We start from the raw sequence: 20,838 nt of genomic DNA, 5'->3' as shown, positions 1-20,838 counted from the left end.
ATTTTGGGAAATCTCTCTCTTGGGGAGTCTCCTGTGCTTTCCCCACGCACCTAGGGAAATTACCGTACTTCGATCCCTGGTCTTTGCACTTGTGTTTGCTCTTTGCTAAGTCAAGTCCGGATTACAGCAAGAAGCGCTAGAAGACTACAGTGAAGTATGAAGGGCTATAAAGAGATGGTCCTTTATTGTTACTGTCACTTGGCCAAAGTTCGAGGGACGTGGACCCTTGACTGGCCATGAATAAAGTCCCTTAACCTTCTGCCTGATGTGAGAACAAAAATGGACCCCAATGCCAGACCTGAACCTCTATAAGTTCTCAGGTTGGATAAAACGAATGTGCTCACATCGTTTATCCCGTTGAGCACCACCTGCGAGTCTCGCTGAATGCATAACCCCCATAAACCCGAACACATCGTTCAGAAATCTGGCGGGAATTTGATCCGGAACCATCCGCACGCTACGCAACCGTTTGCGTGTAGATGGGGGGGAAACGGATGTTTGCGTAACGACTCTGTTTTGAACGCGCATCATTGACTCCGGTCGCGGTTTTCATAGGAAACGATATCAAATGCCGCATTTTGTTTTTGTTATTGTTATTGTTACCTCGTTCCGGATACAAGCGTCTGCCAAATGAATGTAATGTAGTGTTGTTTTGTTGCTTTTGTCCAAGCAGACATTGCTGGGATTCACTGTAATCTCTAGTAGCCTCATTGGTGATTCTGAGTTCCATCCTGAAAGCAGTCTGGTCTGGCAGCCCGATGAATAAATTGCTCGCTCCTGAGTAGATTGCACGAGTGTTGGTGGGTAACCGTCTGCATTTCATTTTGCATGAGAATGAATCCAGAGACATTTGTGTCATATGGAATACCCCCCCCCCCCCATGAGAGTGAATTACGTAATTGAGTGCATATTTGTCTGACAGAGTAGATTCTATGCCATTTGGATGCTGTTAGGGTGAACTGCTCGGTGGAATTAACATTGAACATTAAAAATGAAATCTCATCGGGTGATTCCATGTGCCTCAAAACAATCAGTGCTGTTCCTGTCGTTAATTCTCCAGGGCGTGTGTAATCAAAAGCTGCAAATATCGTCCTACCCATGTAAATCCCCACAATGGCACTAGTATGTTCTGAAACTGTTTTGGTAGTGTTCCCATCATAACAGTATCTGGAAGCCAAATGGAAGTCAAACCAGACTGTCTCACAGTAGCTTTCTTGAAATGTTTCATGTAAACTGGCATAGTGCTCCTCTTATTTCTCTTGCTACTTGAACTTTTGATTGGTTTCTTTTTTTCTTTCACCCATGACAAAAACAGCCGGATGACAATAATCTTTTCAGCCCATTGGTTATCCCCACTCCCACCCCACCCCACACTAACGATTTCTCAGTTTACAACTTGTAACGTCATTTCAGAGGTGAGGAGTCACACTAGCGACTACGAGTTCTTGCGACGTTTTATTGTTTGTTGTCTACTTGACAGAGGCATTAGGAGCACTGGCAATAACTACAATTCTACAGAGGGCTGACCCGGGGCACTGTGGTTCTGTTCAATACAAGAAGAGGGAAAAAAAAAAAAGAAAGATCCTAGCGAGCTGTGATTCTGACCCTGATGTATCGCTGGTAACAGTCAGCGCTTGAGTGAGCACACTAAGCTTTATGGCTGAAAAAACCACACACAAGTCAGAAGCCATTTCGAGATGCCTGGACATTGAGTGCCGACAATGAGCGCCCTCTACAAATACTTACAGTGAGGGTGACCTGGGGCTGTGTTCTGTTCAAAAAAGAAATAAGAAAAAAGTTAAAATCCTAGCGACTGGTTCTGACCTGATGTATGCGATGGTAAAGTAAGGGGCTTGAGCTGGGTAGTTGTGGCACCACACAAAACAAATGCTTTCCTTTTGTTTTGCCAGGTCCAGGACCAAACTGCGTAGCAACACGAGAACCTGGGGTCTGAAATATGACACCGCTCCTCGTAATATCCAATGTCAAGGCTAAAAGAGGTTTGGGCTATATCAGAGCTCCCGTTGTTATTAATGTAAGTGCTAAGCTTGAGTCACTCCCCCAGTGGGCCGACCTGCCTAACCTTTCCAGGTCCTGATCTGAATCGTACCGCCGTTGGAAGTCAGGAAGCATGACGGGGGGTCAGAAAAGTCGTCTGTTCGGGACGTCTGTTTTTATTCTGACTGAGCTGAGAGGCAGAGAGGCAGTTTTACAGGGCCAGGCGGCTGAAAGCCGATTCAGGTGAGGATTTCTTTTTTTCTTTTTTCTTTTTTCTTTCTTTTTTCGTTAGGAGACAGCCTCAATGAGGTGTAAAAACATGGCGGTAATGGAACGGGACACAGTTTTATAGACAGTCTAAATTAGATTGGATTCGAAGCGCTTCAGCGTCCGTGACCGTGGACCATAAATTACCTCTTGCCATTATGTTTAACTACGAGTTTCCATCAGATTACGCCAGTAATTACACGAGTGGGAGTTTACAAATGTGACCAGTTTGTATAGGATTTACACAAACTTGTTGCAAGTCATCCAACAACGGACCAAAACTGACACGAAAAGAATAGGTTGAGATAGCCTGTTTAAATCACATTGGGCCACATCAGACTTTTTTTTTTTTGCCAGAGCTCACTTTTAGTTGGAATTGTCTTTATAAACTGGACAGAAATTTGTCATGTCAATTAAATTACATTCATCTTGAGAATTTTTTTTTTCCAGTGTAAAGGAGTTTTTATAAATATATAAAAAAAAATTTAAATCATTGGTACTCTGAATCTTTTTCCTGAAGAGGGTATTTAACAGTGGGTAGAACTGGGTGAGGCCAGGCGAAAAAAGCACAAGATGTCGCCTGCTGGGAATCTGTTATACTTGTAGCCTACCTTTCTATGGGCTGAGTTATTGAGTATCTGACCACGTCTGCTTTGCTGGACAGCGCTTAGCTATTCTGTGTTGCTCCCCGCTGCGCAAAGGATCACACTTCCCCAAATTGAAGAATGCTACTAAATGTTAGGTCGGGAAGATCTCTCCAGCACATGGCTTTTCATACTGTACTGCGGTTACTAGTATGCTTATCAATCATGTGTCAGATAAACAGGCTAAGGCGCGGTATGTCAGTTTGTAGTTTTAAATTGAATTTTTTTTTTTTTTTTTGTACGTGTCCCTTTTCTCTATTGGGGCCACACACTGCAGCTTGTGTGACCCGATTTCCTGATGTAGTGCGTAACCGGCAAAGATGGGGGGCACTCGCGGTCCCGCTGAAAAAAAAAGAAAGAAAAGAGTCTAGTGAGCGATAGAACCTCAAGTACCACAGCCAAGGACCGTGCGGCTCAGAAGGCGGCGAGGCACGCGATGTCTCGCGGAAACAGGTATGTTCAAGTTCCTCGAGGAAATGCACAGCAGTTGCTGCGGTATTCGGTCTTTGCGTGGTTAGGGCGTACCAGTACATTAGGTGCGGCGAAGATGAGTTGAACGACGAGATTGACCGTTTCACGCTGTCATCAGTTTTTTTTCGTTGTTGCGATTTTCTTGTGAGTGATCAATCAATCCGTTACGATCTGCAGACGATTCATTCTCGTTGTTGAGACGGGTCAAATTAATGGTAAACATACAAACAAAAATACGAGCGTAGATCGTGCGCGCTATGTATTTAACAGATCTCATGATAACTCGTAATTAACTTGCAATTACACCGTGATTGTATCTTGTATCTCAAAGCCACACATGCTAAGGTAATCGTCCTTTGGCGTTTCTTCACAGTACTATTTGTCATGATGCGTGGTTTAGCTGCTAATTTGGGTTTATTTCCTTGATTAATGAAAGTGGCATTGTGTTCGTGTGTGATATTAGGGGAAGAGGCGACTGATTGTTGTTCAGTGTTGGGTTTTGCTTTGTCAGGAGAATGTACGCCGCGAAATACCTGTGAACGAAAGGTGTTTCGTTACTATATAGAGAGGAGCGTCGTGAATGAAGTGATCTAGCGCTGTCCAGCGTGCTGAAACCCGCTCCTCACGTCTCACAAACCAATTTTTTCAATGGAAAGAGAACGGCACTTGAGAAGATAAAATTAAATTGGCATGAAATTGAAAATGAATGTTTCTGACTGTTCGATAACAGGACAGGCATTTGTAAACGGTAGAGCGAATCGATGTATGCGCCTAGTTTAGTATAATTTTTTTTTGCAACATATTAACATTTAATAAATAAAAAACGGGGTCCCCTTTTTCGCTGTTCAAATTATGTTTTCGAATCTGTCCACGTATCTTTTATCTAGAATGGTTTAAGGGTTTTGATGTCAGTAGTTATAAATTACTTTACATTATATAGCCTATATTTCAGGCTTGTGCATTTAACCATGACATCGTGTGGACAGCCCAACTTTTATCCCCGTTGAAATCACGTTTAAGAGTATTAGAGCGCAAAGAATATTCTATTTAATATTTCATACATCTTATATCCAGCTGGTATATTCGTTTTTTCCTATCACCTTTTTTTGTCTCTTAGCAGGACTTTCTTTACGGTGGATTAATTCAAGAAATTGTCATTGCAAACGATGTTCACTTCGTCCAACCTGGATGTACTCTCAGACAGCTAAGGCTTCCAGACAGCTGTCACAGACGGATATTATGCCCGAACCGCCGAAACCGTTTTCGTGAAGTGGAATATGGCACGCTTAAAAATGAATTCAGTCCTCCTTTTATTTTTCCCAACGGTGTTGTTCTATAGGCACGCGTTGTCCAGCCGTCTCCACGAAAGGTCGTTAATGCCCAGGGCCGTGTCTCGCTCCGTTGCCAGAATGGAGGGGGATATTGTAATTGGGGCTCTTTTTTCCGTTCATCACCAACCGTCCGCCGAGAAGGTCGCGGAAAGAAAATGCGGAGAGGTCAGAGAACAGTACGGCATCCAGAGGGTGGAGGCCATGTTTCACACGCTGGACCGCATCAATTCAGACCCCAACCTTCTTCCGAACATTACCCTGGGCTGCGAGATTAGGGACTCGTGTTGGCACTCGTCCGTGGCTTTGGAACAAAGTATCGAGTTCATAAGGGATTCGCTTATATCTATACGGGACGACAAGGATGGGTCCAAATGGTGCATTGATGGAACGCCTTCGACTCAGCCCCCAACGACGAAGAAACCCATCGCTGGAGTCATTGGACCAGGCTCCAGCTCGGTGGCGATTCAGGTTCAAAATTTACTACAGCTGTTCAACATTCCCCAAATAGCCTACTCAGCAACCAGTATCGACCTGAGCGACAAAACACTTTTCAAGTATTTTCTGAGGGTCGTTCCCTCGGACACGTTACAAGCCAGGGCCATCCTGGACATAGTTAAACGCTACAACTGGACCTACGTGTCGGCGGTTCATACCGAGGGTAAGTCACAGCGCAACGTCTGCCCCGTTATTAATTAGCCACGTAACACTCCAGTTAACACTTGAGCGATTTTTGGGGATTAGGACTTGGTTCCAGACTTAATGATCTTCCATCAGCGCAAAAAAAAAAAAAAAAAACAATGTTGGCAATTCTAAAGCTAATTTATATTGAGCATCTACAAGTCTGATAGTGATAACGGAGGAGAACCACTCGTTGGTTTCATTGATTATTGGTGATACGAGCTTGTATCTTTTCTTTTGCATGTTTGTATTTCTTCTGTGTGTGTGTGTGCATGTGTGTGTGTATGAGAGAGAGAGAGAGAGAGAGGTTAGATGTGAGAGTGGGAGAGAGAGAGAAGGGGGAAGGGAGAGAGAGTGAGAAGGGGAAAGGGATGTGGATGTAAATTGTATGCATTCAGAATAAATTAAAATTAGATGTTTAAGTAAGTGTTCGATTAATGCCTTGGCAGAATTGCCATGAATCCTGTTTACACTTTTTCTGTGGAACAAGCTGTTCCAACTCACTGCAGTAACTTTGAAAGGTGTTTGAAAGAACAAAAAATGAGTCCAAGATGAGTGCAAGTTCGCCCTTTCTCCAAAAATATACGTCCTGCTGTTTACAGGTGATCCAAAAGGCTGTCCTTGCTCTAAACTCCCCAGACGACGGTATAAAGGGGTCACTTTAAATATCCTGCTCTAAAAATGGACGCCTTCTTGAAACGCATTGAATGGGGAACAATCATTTTTGTTTGTATGGTATTTATGCTCATATCATACCTATTGAATGTCATGTGTAAATAATAATAATTTTTTAAAAACAAAAATGAAAAAGATGTGATTATACTATTACGTCGCAGTGAGTGATTACTGGTCTACGTTTCTCAAGCAAACGTAGGCCAGACTGAGGGGTTTGGTGTTTGTGGCTTGTGGGTGTTTTAGTTTCCAGGCGTGGGCAGCAGTGTGGAGGCCAGGTGCTGAAGCAGATTTATGTGCAAGGAATGAGAAAAGCTTGCGACAGTACCGCTGAAACAAGGTCTGTGTAGCAATGAGAAAGTAAAGCGCCTAGTACACATCGGGCCTCATTCACAAAAAACACGCGTACAATCACATCTGATCGTGAAAAGAGCGCGTAAGAACGTTCACAAGAACATTTCGGCATTTATCATTTTTTTTCTTATGTGTATTTGCTCATGGCCGTTTCCTTATGCAAATTCATCACATCATACACCAGGGACATGCACAAAAACAAAGGTCTGCACGTGTGTCGTGAATCTCATATTGTTTTTTCATAGGAACATTTTTTTCATAAGAACAAAAGTAAAAATAATTTCAGACAAGTTTTGTGAATGAGGCCCATTCAGTGTAATTCGATCTTGTCTGCATTTGGGCCTTTTTTACAAGTACATTGCCACAACGACGCTTTACAGGAAGATAGGTGAAACAAAAAATTGGAAAAGGCAGATCCTGAATTGCCCCCAAAAACAGGAAGTGGGTAAAAAATAAACTTTCAAGTTGGAAGAAAAAGCACAACAGTGGCGACAATAAAATCCAATCTCCAAAATCTTGGGAGGACCCCAGATAAAGGGGGGTGGGGGGGGGGTCCATCCTCCATTTGCCAACTCTGTGTCAGTATTGTAAAGTTTGTGTTATGTTTTGAATTACTAGGGCCACCAGTTTGTCTCCCCTTGTTTTCTTGCATCGTACTTTAGTCCTCCGCCAGCTAGGGGTCGTGAGTGATAGCCTCTTTGTCAAGCCCCTTCTCAAACAATTATCCCATTTGCTCCACCTCAGTCATCTAAGTTGATAAAGTAATTGGCACTAATTAAGGACAGATGGTGATTGACGGCGATTTGTACGAGCATGTTACATTCAGTTTGATTAGTTACCGTGGACACGCTGCAGTATTTTAAAGTGTTTGTAACAGGAGCATGATAGAAGCAGTCGGGAAATGCACAAATTAAAAACGAGAGCAGTTATATTACATTTAACTTGCACAAAAAAGTTAAATAAAATAAATAAATTATTCTATGAATTAACCAATCACGCACGGTCTTCAATCAAGACCTCAAGTAGAATCAGGTGTTTTAATGTTGGGCTAAAACCTGCTTTATATGGATGCGTTTTTGTTTTTACTGCAGTGATACTCAGTCGTGGTGCTGGAGAACCACAAAGTCTGCTGGTTTCTGTTTTTTCCCTGCGATCGATTCAGACCCAAGAAATCAGGTGACCTGAGTTAACTGTGTAATCAGCTGCTTTAACTGATCACTTGCAATGCTACTCAAGTGCTTTTTATTTAATAAATGTCTCAATTAGAAACTAACTTGTACGATTTGTTGCTTGACTGTGCCATTGAACTGCGAATGGGGACCCCTGGAGGATTACCATTGTAATACGTGTTTCAATCCCTGTGGGTCACATGGTGGAGACAAACTGGTGGCCATATGCATTACTAAGGTATCAGGTATTGTAGCACCGTGGGTGTAAACTTGTAGCACAGCATTCGTTCTACAGTTTAGGCACAATACTGAGATTGTGTTTATAGCACAGTATGCAAAGTACTGGGCTGATTCATATGGTGCATTTAGAGAGAGGTAGCAAGTTAGTTTTTGTTTGAAAAGGAGGAGGTATTTATTCCAGGGTGCTGATTGGCTCATAGTTAGCAGAGATGGTGGAGCCGGCCCATAATGCAAGATGCACTGCACAGACGAACAAGTTACAGTGCGTCTTCATCTTGCTGTGAGCCGAGCCATGGATCCATCAATCTATCCATTCCTCCGTTTATACATCTATCATCTCCCCATCTATCACTTTCTATTATCTACTCCATCCCTTCATCAATCTATCTTCACGAGGGGAGGTGTGGTGGAGGTGTAGTGACCACACGCTCAGGAAGTATGCATGCTGAACAGTGTGTACATGTATGTGCTATGCGTGTACACATGTATGTGCTATGCATGTACACATGTACACATGTATGTGCTCTGGTTACATGTGTATGTACTGTGCATGTACATATGCATGTTCATAGTGTGTAGACATGTATGCACTGTATGTTCACATTCATTTACCAGATTAATTAGTCCGCCCTTCTCTGTAGTAGAATGATTAATTTTATGCAAATTTTATTCCATTATAAAATAACGGGCGAAGTCCAGTTTTTCATTATTTCCACATCTAAGCAGACCTGAATTAATTAATCAACTCTCCACATTTGATTGAGGAATTAATGCGGTGCGTTCTTCTATTATTCAAATATTATTCATCAACTGTCTGATTATGGAACTGAAAAAAGAAATACAGTAGCGATCCCACTTCTACAAACCGGTTTGCCAAGATAAACATCTACATGTTTCCCCAGGTAATCTCTGTGTGGATCTGTCTTTATAAAAATGTGCATTGAACAGAATTGTTATGTATGTGTTATTATCATGAATCATCATGACCCCTACAATAATGGACAGATTAAAAAAATATGAATAATTATATGAAACATTACATTACATTTATTTGGCAGACGCTTTTATCCAAAGCGACGTACAAAAAGTGCATATAATAATATAATATAGAAATAATAATAATAATAACAATCATAACATGTCTAATAATTCTCCCATAGGTGACCGATAACAAACAAAACAAAACAAAACAAAAACATTTGGCCAGTAGAGACCCGTGATATACTGAGAAGAGCGGAAGACCAAAAACAAACAAATCGTGTTGAATCATAACAACTCCGTGGTATTTTATACCTGGGAAATAACTCACATCCAGCCCTCCGTGGGACCCCAAAGTAGACATGACATCCTCTCGTGAACATATCGGTTATTACCTCGCTGCGCAGAAATGATAATCCCTGTGAAATGCAAAGTGTGTGTGTGTACAAAGTAAATACGTGTGCGCAATGGAAGACTGGAGGGAAACAACAATGATTCACTTTCGATAAAAAAAATAAATAAAAAAATAAAAACATGACAAAAGCACAAAGCCAAGAGTGCTTATTGTCAGAGGTAGGGAGTCAATTCCACTCCAATTCAGTCAATTTCAGGAAGTGAATTGAAATCCAGAGCACTTACTGAAAATCCTCATGCAGCAATATGGCATTTTTTACCCCCAGTTCACGAGTGGAATCTTGATCCATTTCCCGAACTTGACTGAACTTGAATTGAACTGCCCCCCCGCCCCCCCGCGCCCCCCCCCCCCCCAGTCCTGCTCATGGTTGGTAAATGCACGTACCTGGGGTACAGGAACCCCCCGCGGCAAAGTGAAGGGGCGTGAGGTGAGAGCGAGAGCTGCAAGGGGTTATGGGACGGGCGGTGATTGACAGCCGAAGCTTCGCCGCTGGCGGACGGGGATATTTTTTTTATAATAAACTGAGAGACAGTCGAATGAGCCGGTGAGGTGTGAAATATAAGCGCCCACGAGATAGAGCGAGGTGTGTGAGGGGAAGGGGGGGGGGGCGGTGGTGTGTGAAGGGGGGTTGGGGGGGGGGGGGGGAGTTGTTGAAATGTTTGCCTGGAGAAGCCCGCAACGTTCACGGTTTGTAATCAGCGTGCATCGGGTCATGACCAGGTCTCACCTTCAAGGGGTGAAGGGTGTAGGGGTCTAATCCCACAAACAGAGGGGTGGAGGGTATAGGGTCTAGTCCCACAGATGGGTCGAGGGTGGAGGGTCCAATCCCACAGATAGAGGGGGGAAGGGTGTAGGGGTCTAGTCCCACTGACAAATGGTGGAAGGTGTAGGGGTCTTGACCCGCAGAGGGGTGGTGGGTGTAGAGTCCAGTCCCACGGACAGATTGATGGGAGGTAGGGGAGGTACAGTGCACAGGTTTATGGGAAATAATTGCATATGGTTGTCGGGCAAGATCTAGGGCAATGCTAACACCTAGCTTCTACCAGCATGTCGATGTTTAGGTATGTGCAGAACTTAGCTGGCTACAGGGAAAACAGGCATCTCTCACGTTCATGATCACTGTTTGGGAATACCACCTGTCTCCGGTGAAATACGGAACATAAACACTGTTTGCCTATCTTTCAATAAAATGAACGGTGGACTGCATATTTTCTACATGCTGCCCTGGACTGCTATCTATTTCCGGTTGCCCATGGCAACCTTTGTAAGCTCACTGATTGACTAATTACCTGAGTGGATTAAGACGAATCTGAGAAATCCTAGAATGCGACAGACTTCCAATCCCGGGTGAAAGAGACAAGAAATGCATCAGCATGGGTTTTTACAACATGAAATGAGATGTCCAGCGTAGACGGCACCTCTGACTGATTCAATATTGCAATTTTATAGTGCCACCATATCATAAAGCAAGATAGAACACAGAGAAGGCAATACAAATAAGCAATTTTCAAAGACAACATTATAAATAATCTGACTGAAATGCAGAATATTGGCCTAATAAAACTAAATTGCTTGTAGATGTGCTTTATCACCCTTCCCATAATAGCGCGACATCCAGCATGAATACCTGAACAAGCAGACCCTATTCCCTCTAGTAATTCGGATCAGAACTAAAGGCAGCCCTAGAGGGCAATACTGTATTTTGCTCTGCATTTTTATGGGGCTTACACTACATTGATGACAGAAGATACATAATGGAAGTGTGTGCCTATCTACACAGGTGATGTGCATGCTTTTGTATGATGACGAATACTACTGTTATCCCTACTACTGGGAAACGACTGGATGCAAAATGATCAAGTGAAATGGCATGCGCGATAAATTGTTCGGTGTTAAATCAACTCTGCCCACTGAGTACTTGGTCCCTAGTGGACTTGCATGTACTCTGTTGGAGTTGAATTAACGTGGACATTTCACTGTGTGGAAGCGGTCAGGGCCTGAGACAGCTGTCCTGAGTCCTGGTAGGTATGACTCAGTCGAAATGTTGTCTCCTCAGAGACTTTGAGAAAAATGAATCACGCAAAATAAAGTGGAACAACAGGATGACAGTTTTTTTTTTTTTTTTTGAAACACGTACAGAAAAGTGTTTCAGCTTGAATCAAGTCCACATCTCCCGCCACAGTTTTAGGTGTTGACATTATTATTATTATTTTATTTATTCTTTTTTTTTTTTGTTTGCCGCCGCGCGCAGGGAACTACGGGGAGAGCGGGATGGAGGCCTTCAAGGAGCTGGCCTCGCAGGAGGGCCTGTGCATCGCGCACTCGGACAAGATCTACAGCAACGCCGGCGAGAGGCACTTCGACCGGTTGCTACGGAAACTGCGGGAGCGGCTGCCCAAGGCCCGCGTGGTGGTGTGCTTCTGCGAGGGCATGACGGTGCGCGGCCTGCTGACGGCCATGCGCCGGCTGGGCGTGGCCGGCGAGTTCCTGCTCATCGGCAGGTAAGGGTCCGACCGTCCGCCGCCGCCGTCCTGCCGATGTCCCCTCCCCTGGCCCGCTCCCCTGTCCCCTCCCCTGGCCCGCTCCCCTGTCCCCTTCCCATGTCATCACCCCTGTCCCTCCCCTGGCCTCTCCCCTGCTCGCTCTCCTGTCCCCTCCCCTGACCTGCTCTCCTGTCCCCTTTCCTGGCCCCTCCCCTGTCCCCTCCCCTGGCCCCTCCCCTGACCGCTCTCCTGTCCCCTCTCCTGTTCCCTCCCCTGGCCCCTCCCCTGCCCCTCCACCTGCCTGCTCCACTGTCCTTCCCTGGCCCGCTCCCCTGTCCCCTTCCCATGTCATCACTCCTGTCCTCTCCCCTGGCCTGCTCCCCTGTCCCCTCCCCTGGCCCGCTCCCCTGTCCCCTTCCCATGTCATCACCCCTGTCCCCCCCTGGCCTGCTCCACTGTCCCTTCCCCTGTCCCCTCCCCTGTCTCCTCTGAGAATGTTCTCAACCCCTGGTGGAAAATTCCAGCTGCCAGCCTAAAACATAAATCATTGCAGGAAGCAGCTTCTCCTCCAGCTGGATACCATCTGGAATTTGGTGACGGGCTCTTGTTTGTACGAAGCTGGTACCACCAGCTGGACATGGTTTTGCCAACATGGTTGCTACTCTATCTCAACCATCTTGTTGCCAGCTTGACCATCTCCAAACCAGCTGCAAACCAGCAGCACCAGCTTCAGACAAGCTGGACCAGCTTAAAACCAGGCTGGAACCGAGCTGGCATTTCCACTGGGGAATGTGAAAAATATTTCTGGTTTTGTAGATTTCCTGTGAATGCTGTTGCTTTCTGGCGTCACGACAGGAAACGTGTTGCGGAAAGTTGTCTTTGAATGTTGTTCCTTTACTCTCTTTGAAAATAATTTTGACTTGAAATATTGATACATTTTGATTAGAAAAGTTAGCAATGTTTTACAAATCTTGCATCTTAGTACTCATATTGGTTAAATACTTATTTAAATCCTCATTTGCCCAATGTAAATGAACACCTATGCTCTATATGAATGAACACCTATAATTTTAATCTTTTTCATTATAAACTTCAGGATTTATAGCAAATTTGTGTTCCACATGGCTGATAAAAAAAACAACGAATCAAATGGCAGCCTAGCTGGAGTATTCCCCCAGTGTTCCAGAATGCTTCGGGGCTTGCTGAGGTCTGGCTTTGGCTGAAGCATCTTCCTGACCTACATGGGAAAATCTCACTGGGAGTGTTCTACACAAGATGAAAACCTAACTTTTAATTGGTGGGGCAACGGCAGCCAACAGCAATTATCGCTTTTGCCTGATTTGTCTTCCCCCCTGTGCCAATGATAGATGGCTCAACTCTTACTCTAAACAGTGAAACAACACGACTTCAATTAGGGCAAGTACAAAATGCAACCGGTTTTCCTTTTTTTTTGTGTGTGGATAGAAATGGAAATTTAACTTTGCATAGGCTTTATGTGGACCCTTGCGGTTGAGAAGTATGTGTGTTTTGTTTACGGGATAGCCACTTTCTTTCAGTCTGAACCAGTGGTTTGCCTGCAGTTGTTATCGTTTTCAAAGGGAGCCTGTTCCAGAGGGAGACTCAATTCGAGTGCATAACGACAAAACCTTTTATTGTAGAATTGCCAAAAAGCCAGGACACAGACAAACAAAAAAAATAAAAAAATAAAAAACGCATGAGTCAGTGGAAAAGCAGAATTTTGAGGATAGATAAAATTAAAACAGCTGAAAGATATTAGCATGATCCGTCTGGTGTGTAGAACTGGGGACCGACTATTTAACCCTTTCAGGTGTGAGGTCACAAATATGTGATTAGAACGTTCTTAACTGAACATTCCAATAGTGATGTCACAATCACTAACTGGCAACTGAAAGCTGAATGGAGTTCTAGAACACTGACATTTATGAACCTACCCTTCAAAACGGTCAAGTCAGTGTCATCCTGTGATGCCCAGTCCGGTCAACAGGAGGAAGCGTAGCCTAGCAGCAGGTGTACAGACCTTTTCCACAGACACAGATAAAGCTGGCGGGCGCTGCGGGTCTGCCTCAGACACGCCGAGGTGAACACACTGAACCTCCTCTTCAAACGGTTTAAACAGCGCCATGGAGTCACACGGGACCTCCTTTTTTGTTTTCGAGGCCGGGTTGATGTTGTGATCTGACGGCGTCTGGAGTCGGTATTACATCAGGGGCGCTTTATAGGGTGGCTCAAAGGGTAGTGAGCTGCCACCCTAATTCAAAACGTCTGATTCCCTATTTGTAGTTTTGAATCCCAACTGCCGATTCCCGAGAGTGAAGACGTGCGCGGTTCCCCTCGGTACGCGATGCGCGTTATGCACCTCCTCCGTCGCGTGTGTACTGGGGGAATTTGGGGTTACGCTCCAGTGAGTCCGGCGCTCGCCTCCTGTGCTGGCAGTTTTTTTTCTCTCTCTCTCACCGCTACACGCTACACGGCTAATGACACGCCACACCACAACCGCTCTCTCACTCTCTACATGCTGTAGAGCCCAATGTTTGGGATCAACGAACACCAGTGGAAGAGTTCCGTTGGGCGTGGCGTGTGCAGGCTGAGCCAATGGCTGATGTGCAGTCTTTCTTTAATTACACAATTACACAAAATGGTTCCACGAGGCTCCCCTGTGTCTCCATGGAAGCGGAACCCTGTCTAGTGTTCCTGGTCAGGCAAAATGGTTCAGTCAATTCAAGCTTTTACCACCTACATACCCTAGAGGGTTTCTTTAAAAAAAACTAAAAAGGTGGTTTCCCTATGGACACAAGCCAAAGAACTCTTTTTTTTTCCCTGAGTGTGTAGGCCAGGAATTCTCTCTTTGTTTAATTTCTCAAAGAACTGGCTGTGCTTTGAGTCTTTGGTCCAGTGGCATGCTAAGGTAGGAAAGTGTTCATCCCAGTCATGCATGGGGCTGATATTGACCGGAATCTTCTGTGGTGCTGTTAAGTAACATGGCGGCTCATTAAAAAAACATCCCAAAAAAACATCAGCCTTAGGTAGGGGGAGGATATGATTCTGCGGGTCTGATAGATCGACTTGCTTCAGTTACCTGCCTTTTTATCGTCAGAAAAGCCTATGCAGTGCTTAACATTTCAAGACTAATTAAACTGTCAATTATATTGAGTGGCAGCGCTGCACGCAGTGCTGGTTTTCTGCCTCATTTCTGCCTCCCCTTGGCTCTATAGCCACGCCCCTCGCCCCCTCACCCCATCCCACCACCCCACCTCAACCTCAACCCAGGAAAGCATCGTTATACTCAATATAAACTGACTGTTTTCGTTGTCACTTCGTTGTCATTTTAGGCTTGAATTTAATAAGCCATTGCCGCTGCCATTTTAAATCACGCAGGACACGAGAGCACATTTAATATTCACCTGTAAAAAGACTGATCTCCTGAAGAGGAGGTGTTTTTATGCGGCCGCGGTCTGTCAGCAGTAGCCGGAACAGGGTGTCTCAGAGCGGAGTGTTTGCGGGTTTTCGTGGTTATGGAGGGGCCTGTTGAAGAGGAGTGTGTTTAACGTTCAGGATAATGACTCAGAGCGGACAGACAGTTTTTTTTTTTCTTTTTTTTTTCGAGCACAGGCCAAGGAGCTGTGCTGGAGGAGTCTAAACCGCACAAGTCTTGGATGAGGCGCAACCACTAATGGGGGGGTGGCGGGGGTGTGGGGGGGGGGCATGGGGGGGTAGATATCGGAGGTGTAATTGGGCACTGAAATTGGCTGAAAGAAAATTGTTCGCAAAGAAAGGCTAGCCTCACCAGCTGTAAATCCAAAATCCTTTTTTTAAATTTTATTTATTTCTTTATTTATTTCTTAATAAAATTCTCCAGCCTCTGTATGCAGCTGGAAGATGGAATAAATTTCAGCGAGAACTCTTGAGAGGAACTTTCTCTTCCGAGGGAGTGATTTATTTTATGCGCTTGAAGGGGCGGCTGAGACGGGCAGCGAGTGACAGCGCTCAAAAATCACACTGAGGGATGACTGTCTGCCAGGATGAAACGGATCTGCTGCCCCGGTCCAGGGGGAACAGGAGCGCCTTTACTTTAGCTATTAGCACACAGGGCACGGCCATTTTTAGCACGAGAGGTACAAATGCACGCACAAACGCAGATACGCACGTGCACTCATACACACACTCCACAAGCACACACATACACACATGCACTCATACACACACTCCACAAGCACACACATACACACATGCACTCATACACACACTCCACAAGCACACACATACAGATGCACATATACACACACACACACACACACACACACACACACACACTCCACGAGCACACACACACATACACACACACACTCACACAGCATCAGCAAGTCAATCAAAAGGTTTGAAAAAAAAAAACCCGCCTTCTGCAGCCCAACGTACTGTATGTACATGTTTCCACGTTTCTATGGCAACCTGACAAGAAATCACCCACAATGCAGAAGAGCCAGAGAAGGTAGATTTTCCCCTGTACTCATTCACCCAGTGCTGCTGTTTTCCATGGAGAAGGGAGCTTTTTTTTTTCAACCAGATCCCAATCACTCATTCACTTCCGGGGCATTCTTCACTGGATCCTGGAAGAGGACAGTTTGGCAGGTAACCTGCACTGTCTCTTCCAAAAACCGCCATTATGAGCCATATCCTCCAAAGATTCTGCAGTTCATTTTTTTGTCCCCTGTAGGGGACAGGAGTCTCTGATCTTAATATCAAGAAACAAAAATATTCTACTATGCTGAAACCTACCCTACAAGGTACATTCAGTAAAAATAATGCAAATAAATATTTTCACTGCAACATGCTTTTGCTGCCATCCAAGACAGTATTATGTAAAAAAAAAAAAAAAACTTTTTTTTCCTGGGTAATTTTTTTTTCAGACATATTTTTCACTCAGGACATTTACTTTATCAAGCTCTCAAGGGCGTGCGGCGTGGCGTGCGGCGGCGGCAGCTGCTTTGTCCGAACATGGCGGCGGGTTTTGTCGGACTCCCGCTGCGGTCCCACCCCCCCTTTTCGTCTGGCTTCGCGGCGGACCTGGGAAGGTGTTTTTGATGTGTTCGCGCCCCATTTGCGGGTTGAGCACCGTGAAAGGCTGACAAAACATCTGGCGGCCTATTTCAGCGGCCGAGGTGCGGCTCACGCTCTCCTTTCCAAGGTGATTTAGGGCGACACAGGGACTGATCGCTCCTGAGGTCCCGCCTTCGGGTAATGGCTGATGAGTGCCCCTTTGATTGACAGTTCTATTTTAATTTTTTTTTACTGACCAATCATTAATCTTCTTGGTCAACAAATTGTGGTTAAGAACAGCCCCAACGACAGGCTGCTAAGAAGCAAATAAATACGTCTTGGAGAAACCAGAGAGGCAGAAAGCTATAATAATTAGACCACTGATGCTCCAGGAATAAGTCTCAAAATGACCAAACCCCATCCCCCTTGCTGAGCACCGGTGTTGGAAGTCTTCACTTAATATTTTGAGTTATTGTTTCTGAGTTCATAAACTGAAGTCTGTCACAGGCAGACTTCTGGAGCCATCTGTTAGGCTTGTTCTGTGACAGACACTTCGGCAAGATAAGCGGGAATAGAGAAAGGGTTGACATTCTTGGTATCAGGACTGGCTGTGAATGTCACAAAGAGTGGGTCTCTGGGACAGTTGATGCGTGTGTGTGTATGTGTGTGTGTGTGTGTGTGTGTGTGTTTCTGTAGTGAGCATGGCACATTCGTTACTGTCTCTGGGTTTCGTTTTAAATTAGTTTTCCTGGAAAGTTTAGACTTACAATCCGTGTCAAACTCAAGATAAGATTCACTTGGAGTTAATTTACCCATGATTCCACTCTAGCATGAATGCCCTTCCTGTTTCGCGGAATTACAGTTTGTGGCAAACTCCGTATAACTAATGACTGTCGCACAAACTTTCTTCTGAAAGAGAAGGGCACTGATCTTATCTGTCCCTCTGTTTATGTTCGCGCGAAACGATAAGCTTCAGAAGGGCCGGAGGCGATGTAAGGTTCAGGGTGCAGACTGGACTTGCGGGGGGCCCGGTCTCCTGTTTGGGAAACCGCACACTTTCTTCCTCGCGATTGTGCCAGCACTGATGAATAATCCATCACTCTGGAACAGCGATACCTCCCTTGCCCTCTGTTTGAGAGGAGTGCGTCTTTTTTTAGAGCGTTTGTGGCAGCTGGGCGTCTCCACGGGACGGTGGGAAGACAACATCGGCTCGGCTGCGTTCGCCTGCTTTTTCTAGGTCAGGGAGAAGCTCTGGAGCTTGTCTTGTTATCTAGAGCAGCTTTCAGAAGCTGCCGGCAGGTTCCGCAACGAGAGATAAAACTTCAAATATGGTGGATGCTCTTTCCCTTCCCCCCGTCCCACCACTAATGGATCTTAGGTCGGCTTCGCCAAAAAGTTTGAGAGCTGGGATAGCGTAGATGGGCTTATGCCACATTCTGGTATTTATTTGTGTTCCTTTTCATTTGTACTTGAAAAAGGTTTCAATCGGTATAAATGGAAAGATGTGGTTTTTTTAAAGCGCTATTTACTTTGCTGTTGAAAAGCTCCTGAAATTACACATCTGATATTTGATTATTGCTTTTCTTATTCTGAGCGTTTGCCCATACACGCTGAAATAAATGAAGTAAAGTCAGGTTATTATTTGTTTTAAGTAAAAAGAATAGCCTTGGCTTGTGTTTGCTGCCTTTCTTTACCATGTGAAAAGGTCCTTATATGGAGATATCCTCCTCAGCATTAGGTCACAAGATTGCACTCACACACTCACACGAGAGCACAGTGCTCAATCACATGGGCTGTTTCTGCTGGGCCTGGATGGGTAAGAAAAGGTCAGAGGTCACAGGGAACAGCTAAGAAAACTTCCTCTTGCTCAGCCAGTCCATGCAGAGCCAGACCTGGGCCAAATACTTTATGTGAGACACTTTTAACCCTTTGGATACCAGCAGAATTCCTGCACATCACTGCCAATTTTATAGGAACGTTCTGTTTTCACCTGTATTCTGGAAATGTCTTCTCTCATGGGATTATTTTTGGTAAATTTCATGAACCTATTTTACTAACATCTCCTTAGCTAAAGCTGTGGATCCCCTCAACCAGAGCCCTCTGGAAATGAGATGTTGCATTTCAAGCCGGTTTCCTTCCTGCGGAATACAATATCTTGTAATACTAATGCATTTGACCCCAGTGCTTTCAGAAAAGTCACATTCTCAAAGTTATAACTTAAAAAAACAAACAAACAAAAAAACCTAAGCCTTCGCCATGTCTCATGCAGCCTCTTAAGTTTTGGTTGGATAAGATTTTACACAAAACAAGCCTCCGGGGGGGGGGGGGGGGGGGAAGGAGTGAGAGCAAAATATCACCGTGGTTAAAACCGCCAGTTCACCGTATAATGTCTGTCGTCGTCTGTCTGTTGTCCTCGGGATTTTCGTTGATGCTGCTTCCGTCTTCGCGCGGTTTAGCTGTTCAGGCTACATCTGTCGTTTGTGGAATCAGACCAAAAACACACAAATTGTCGAGTGTAATAACAACCTCCACCGCAGGAGGACTTCATCGCTCGACGGGGGCCGCTGTTAAACCGCGTTGCTCCGCCCCCTGAAGATCCCCAGTCGAACGAGATTAGCGTTTTACTCGCTAATGCTAATTACGCTGAAATTCCATCTGTGACACTTTATATTTAACGGCACACGAGGTAGAAAAGCAACTGCTCAGAAAAACATCATTTAGACTGGGGATAACATCATTTAGACTAGGGCTGACATCATTTAGACTAGGGCTGACATCATTTAGACTAGGGCTGACATCATTTAGACTAGGGCTGACATCATTTAGACTAGGGCTGACATCATTTAGACTAGGGCTGACATCATTTAGACTAGGGCTGACATCATTTAGGCTAGGGCTGACATCATTTAGGCTAGGGCTGTCTAACCCCGGTCCTGGGGGGCCAGCAGTGTCTGCAGGTCTTTGCGGTTTCCTCTCGATCAGCAGCCAGCTAAAGACTTGAGAACACGGCGTTTGGTCTCTTTAGCCAATCAGTGACTCACTCGTGCTGAAACGAGCAGAAACCGTGGCCCCCCCCAGGACTGGAGTTTGACACCCCTGATTTAAACAATCCTTTTTTCCACCCTGTCCATCAAGCGCCGCAGCTGTGAGTATGTGGGGCTGGGGAACCATGGCAACTGACCTCACTCTGACTGCCGTGAAACTCAAACATGTCCCTCCCAGGGCAAAGCACTTGTGGCTTATGTCAGGCTGGTTAACTATGGTTTTTCAAATCAGCTTTATGGCTTAAACTGGTGGAAGCAGTACTACTACAAATAGTCTCTCTCTCTCACTCACACACAGACTCTCTCTCACATACTCACACACACACACACACACACATACACACTGTCCCTCTCTGTCTCACACACATACACACACACCCACACAGACTCTCTCATGCACACACACACACATACACACACACACTCACACTCACTCACAGCTCCCTTGGCAGGGAAGAGCAGTCATGAGATTTAGCCACTAGATGGTGAAAAGGATCAGCAGGGCAGTCACAACCACTGAACAGTACCTGCAGGCTACTCGTTTTGGTTCTTTCTTGCAATGTCTTTTTCGATCTCTAGTGTTCCTTACTCTACTGCCCCCAATTGTTTTATTGTTATTATTTCATCCATTAAAAAAAGCAGAAGCAGGAGTTTGAATTGCTCTGTTTCTCTGTGAATGAGGCATGAGGCTGGAGCCCGGGATGGACGCGTCGCCACGCCCTGACACGGGCTCGCTTTGACGTGAGAACCGTCTCTCGCTCTCTCTCCTTCGGCGGCGACAGCGAACCCGCCGCGCCGCGGTCCGACCGCTCTTCGCCGTGACGCGGGCGGGCGGGGGGGCGAGCTCGCCGAGCTGTCTTCTCTTCAAAGGGCTGGCCGTCTTTCTCATGCTAACTAGCGCCTGCACCTTCAAGTCAGACAAAGAGTGTGGGTGGAGGGTGGAGGGTGGGGGTGGGGGGCGGGGGGGGGACACAATGGCATGAGAAATCATGGTGTCTTGTTCAGGGGGTTAGAGCGGGCACTGACAGAAGGCCATCTG

At 45.3% G+C, this 20,838-nt stretch overlaps 1 protein-coding gene across 3 annotated transcripts in view; it reads left to right on the top strand.

Moving 5' to 3' along the window:
* Window positions 1–1,998: 1,998 nt before the first annotated feature.
* grm1a (glutamate receptor, metabotropic 1a) overlaps window positions 1,999–20,838 on the top strand; it is a 51,662-nt gene continuing 32,822 nt past the window's right edge. The window contains exons 1-3 of one of the 3 annotated variants that reach the window (XM_064340501.1): window positions 1,999–3,362; window positions 4,501–5,369; window positions 11,469–11,718. In XM_064340501.1, coding sequence (XP_064196571.1) covers window positions 4,658–5,369; window positions 11,469–11,718 — 962 coding nt within the window. In that variant the 5' untranslated portion in view covers window positions 1,999–3,362; window positions 4,501–4,657. Of the gene's footprint in view, window positions 3,363–4,497; window positions 5,370–11,468; window positions 11,719–20,838 lie in introns of all 3 variants that reach the window. The other 2 variants (XM_064340500.1, XM_064340502.1) reach the window with 2 other exon arrangements.

The sequence above is a fragment of the Anguilla rostrata genome, chromosome 6 (genome assembly GCF_018555375.3).
Source record: "Anguilla rostrata isolate EN2019 chromosome 6, ASM1855537v3, whole genome shotgun sequence".
NCBI lineage: Eukaryota > Metazoa > Chordata > Actinopteri > Anguilliformes > Anguillidae > Anguilla > Anguilla rostrata.
The sequence above is the reverse complement of the archived record's forward strand: the minus strand, read 5'-3'. Positions and strand labels throughout refer to the sequence as shown.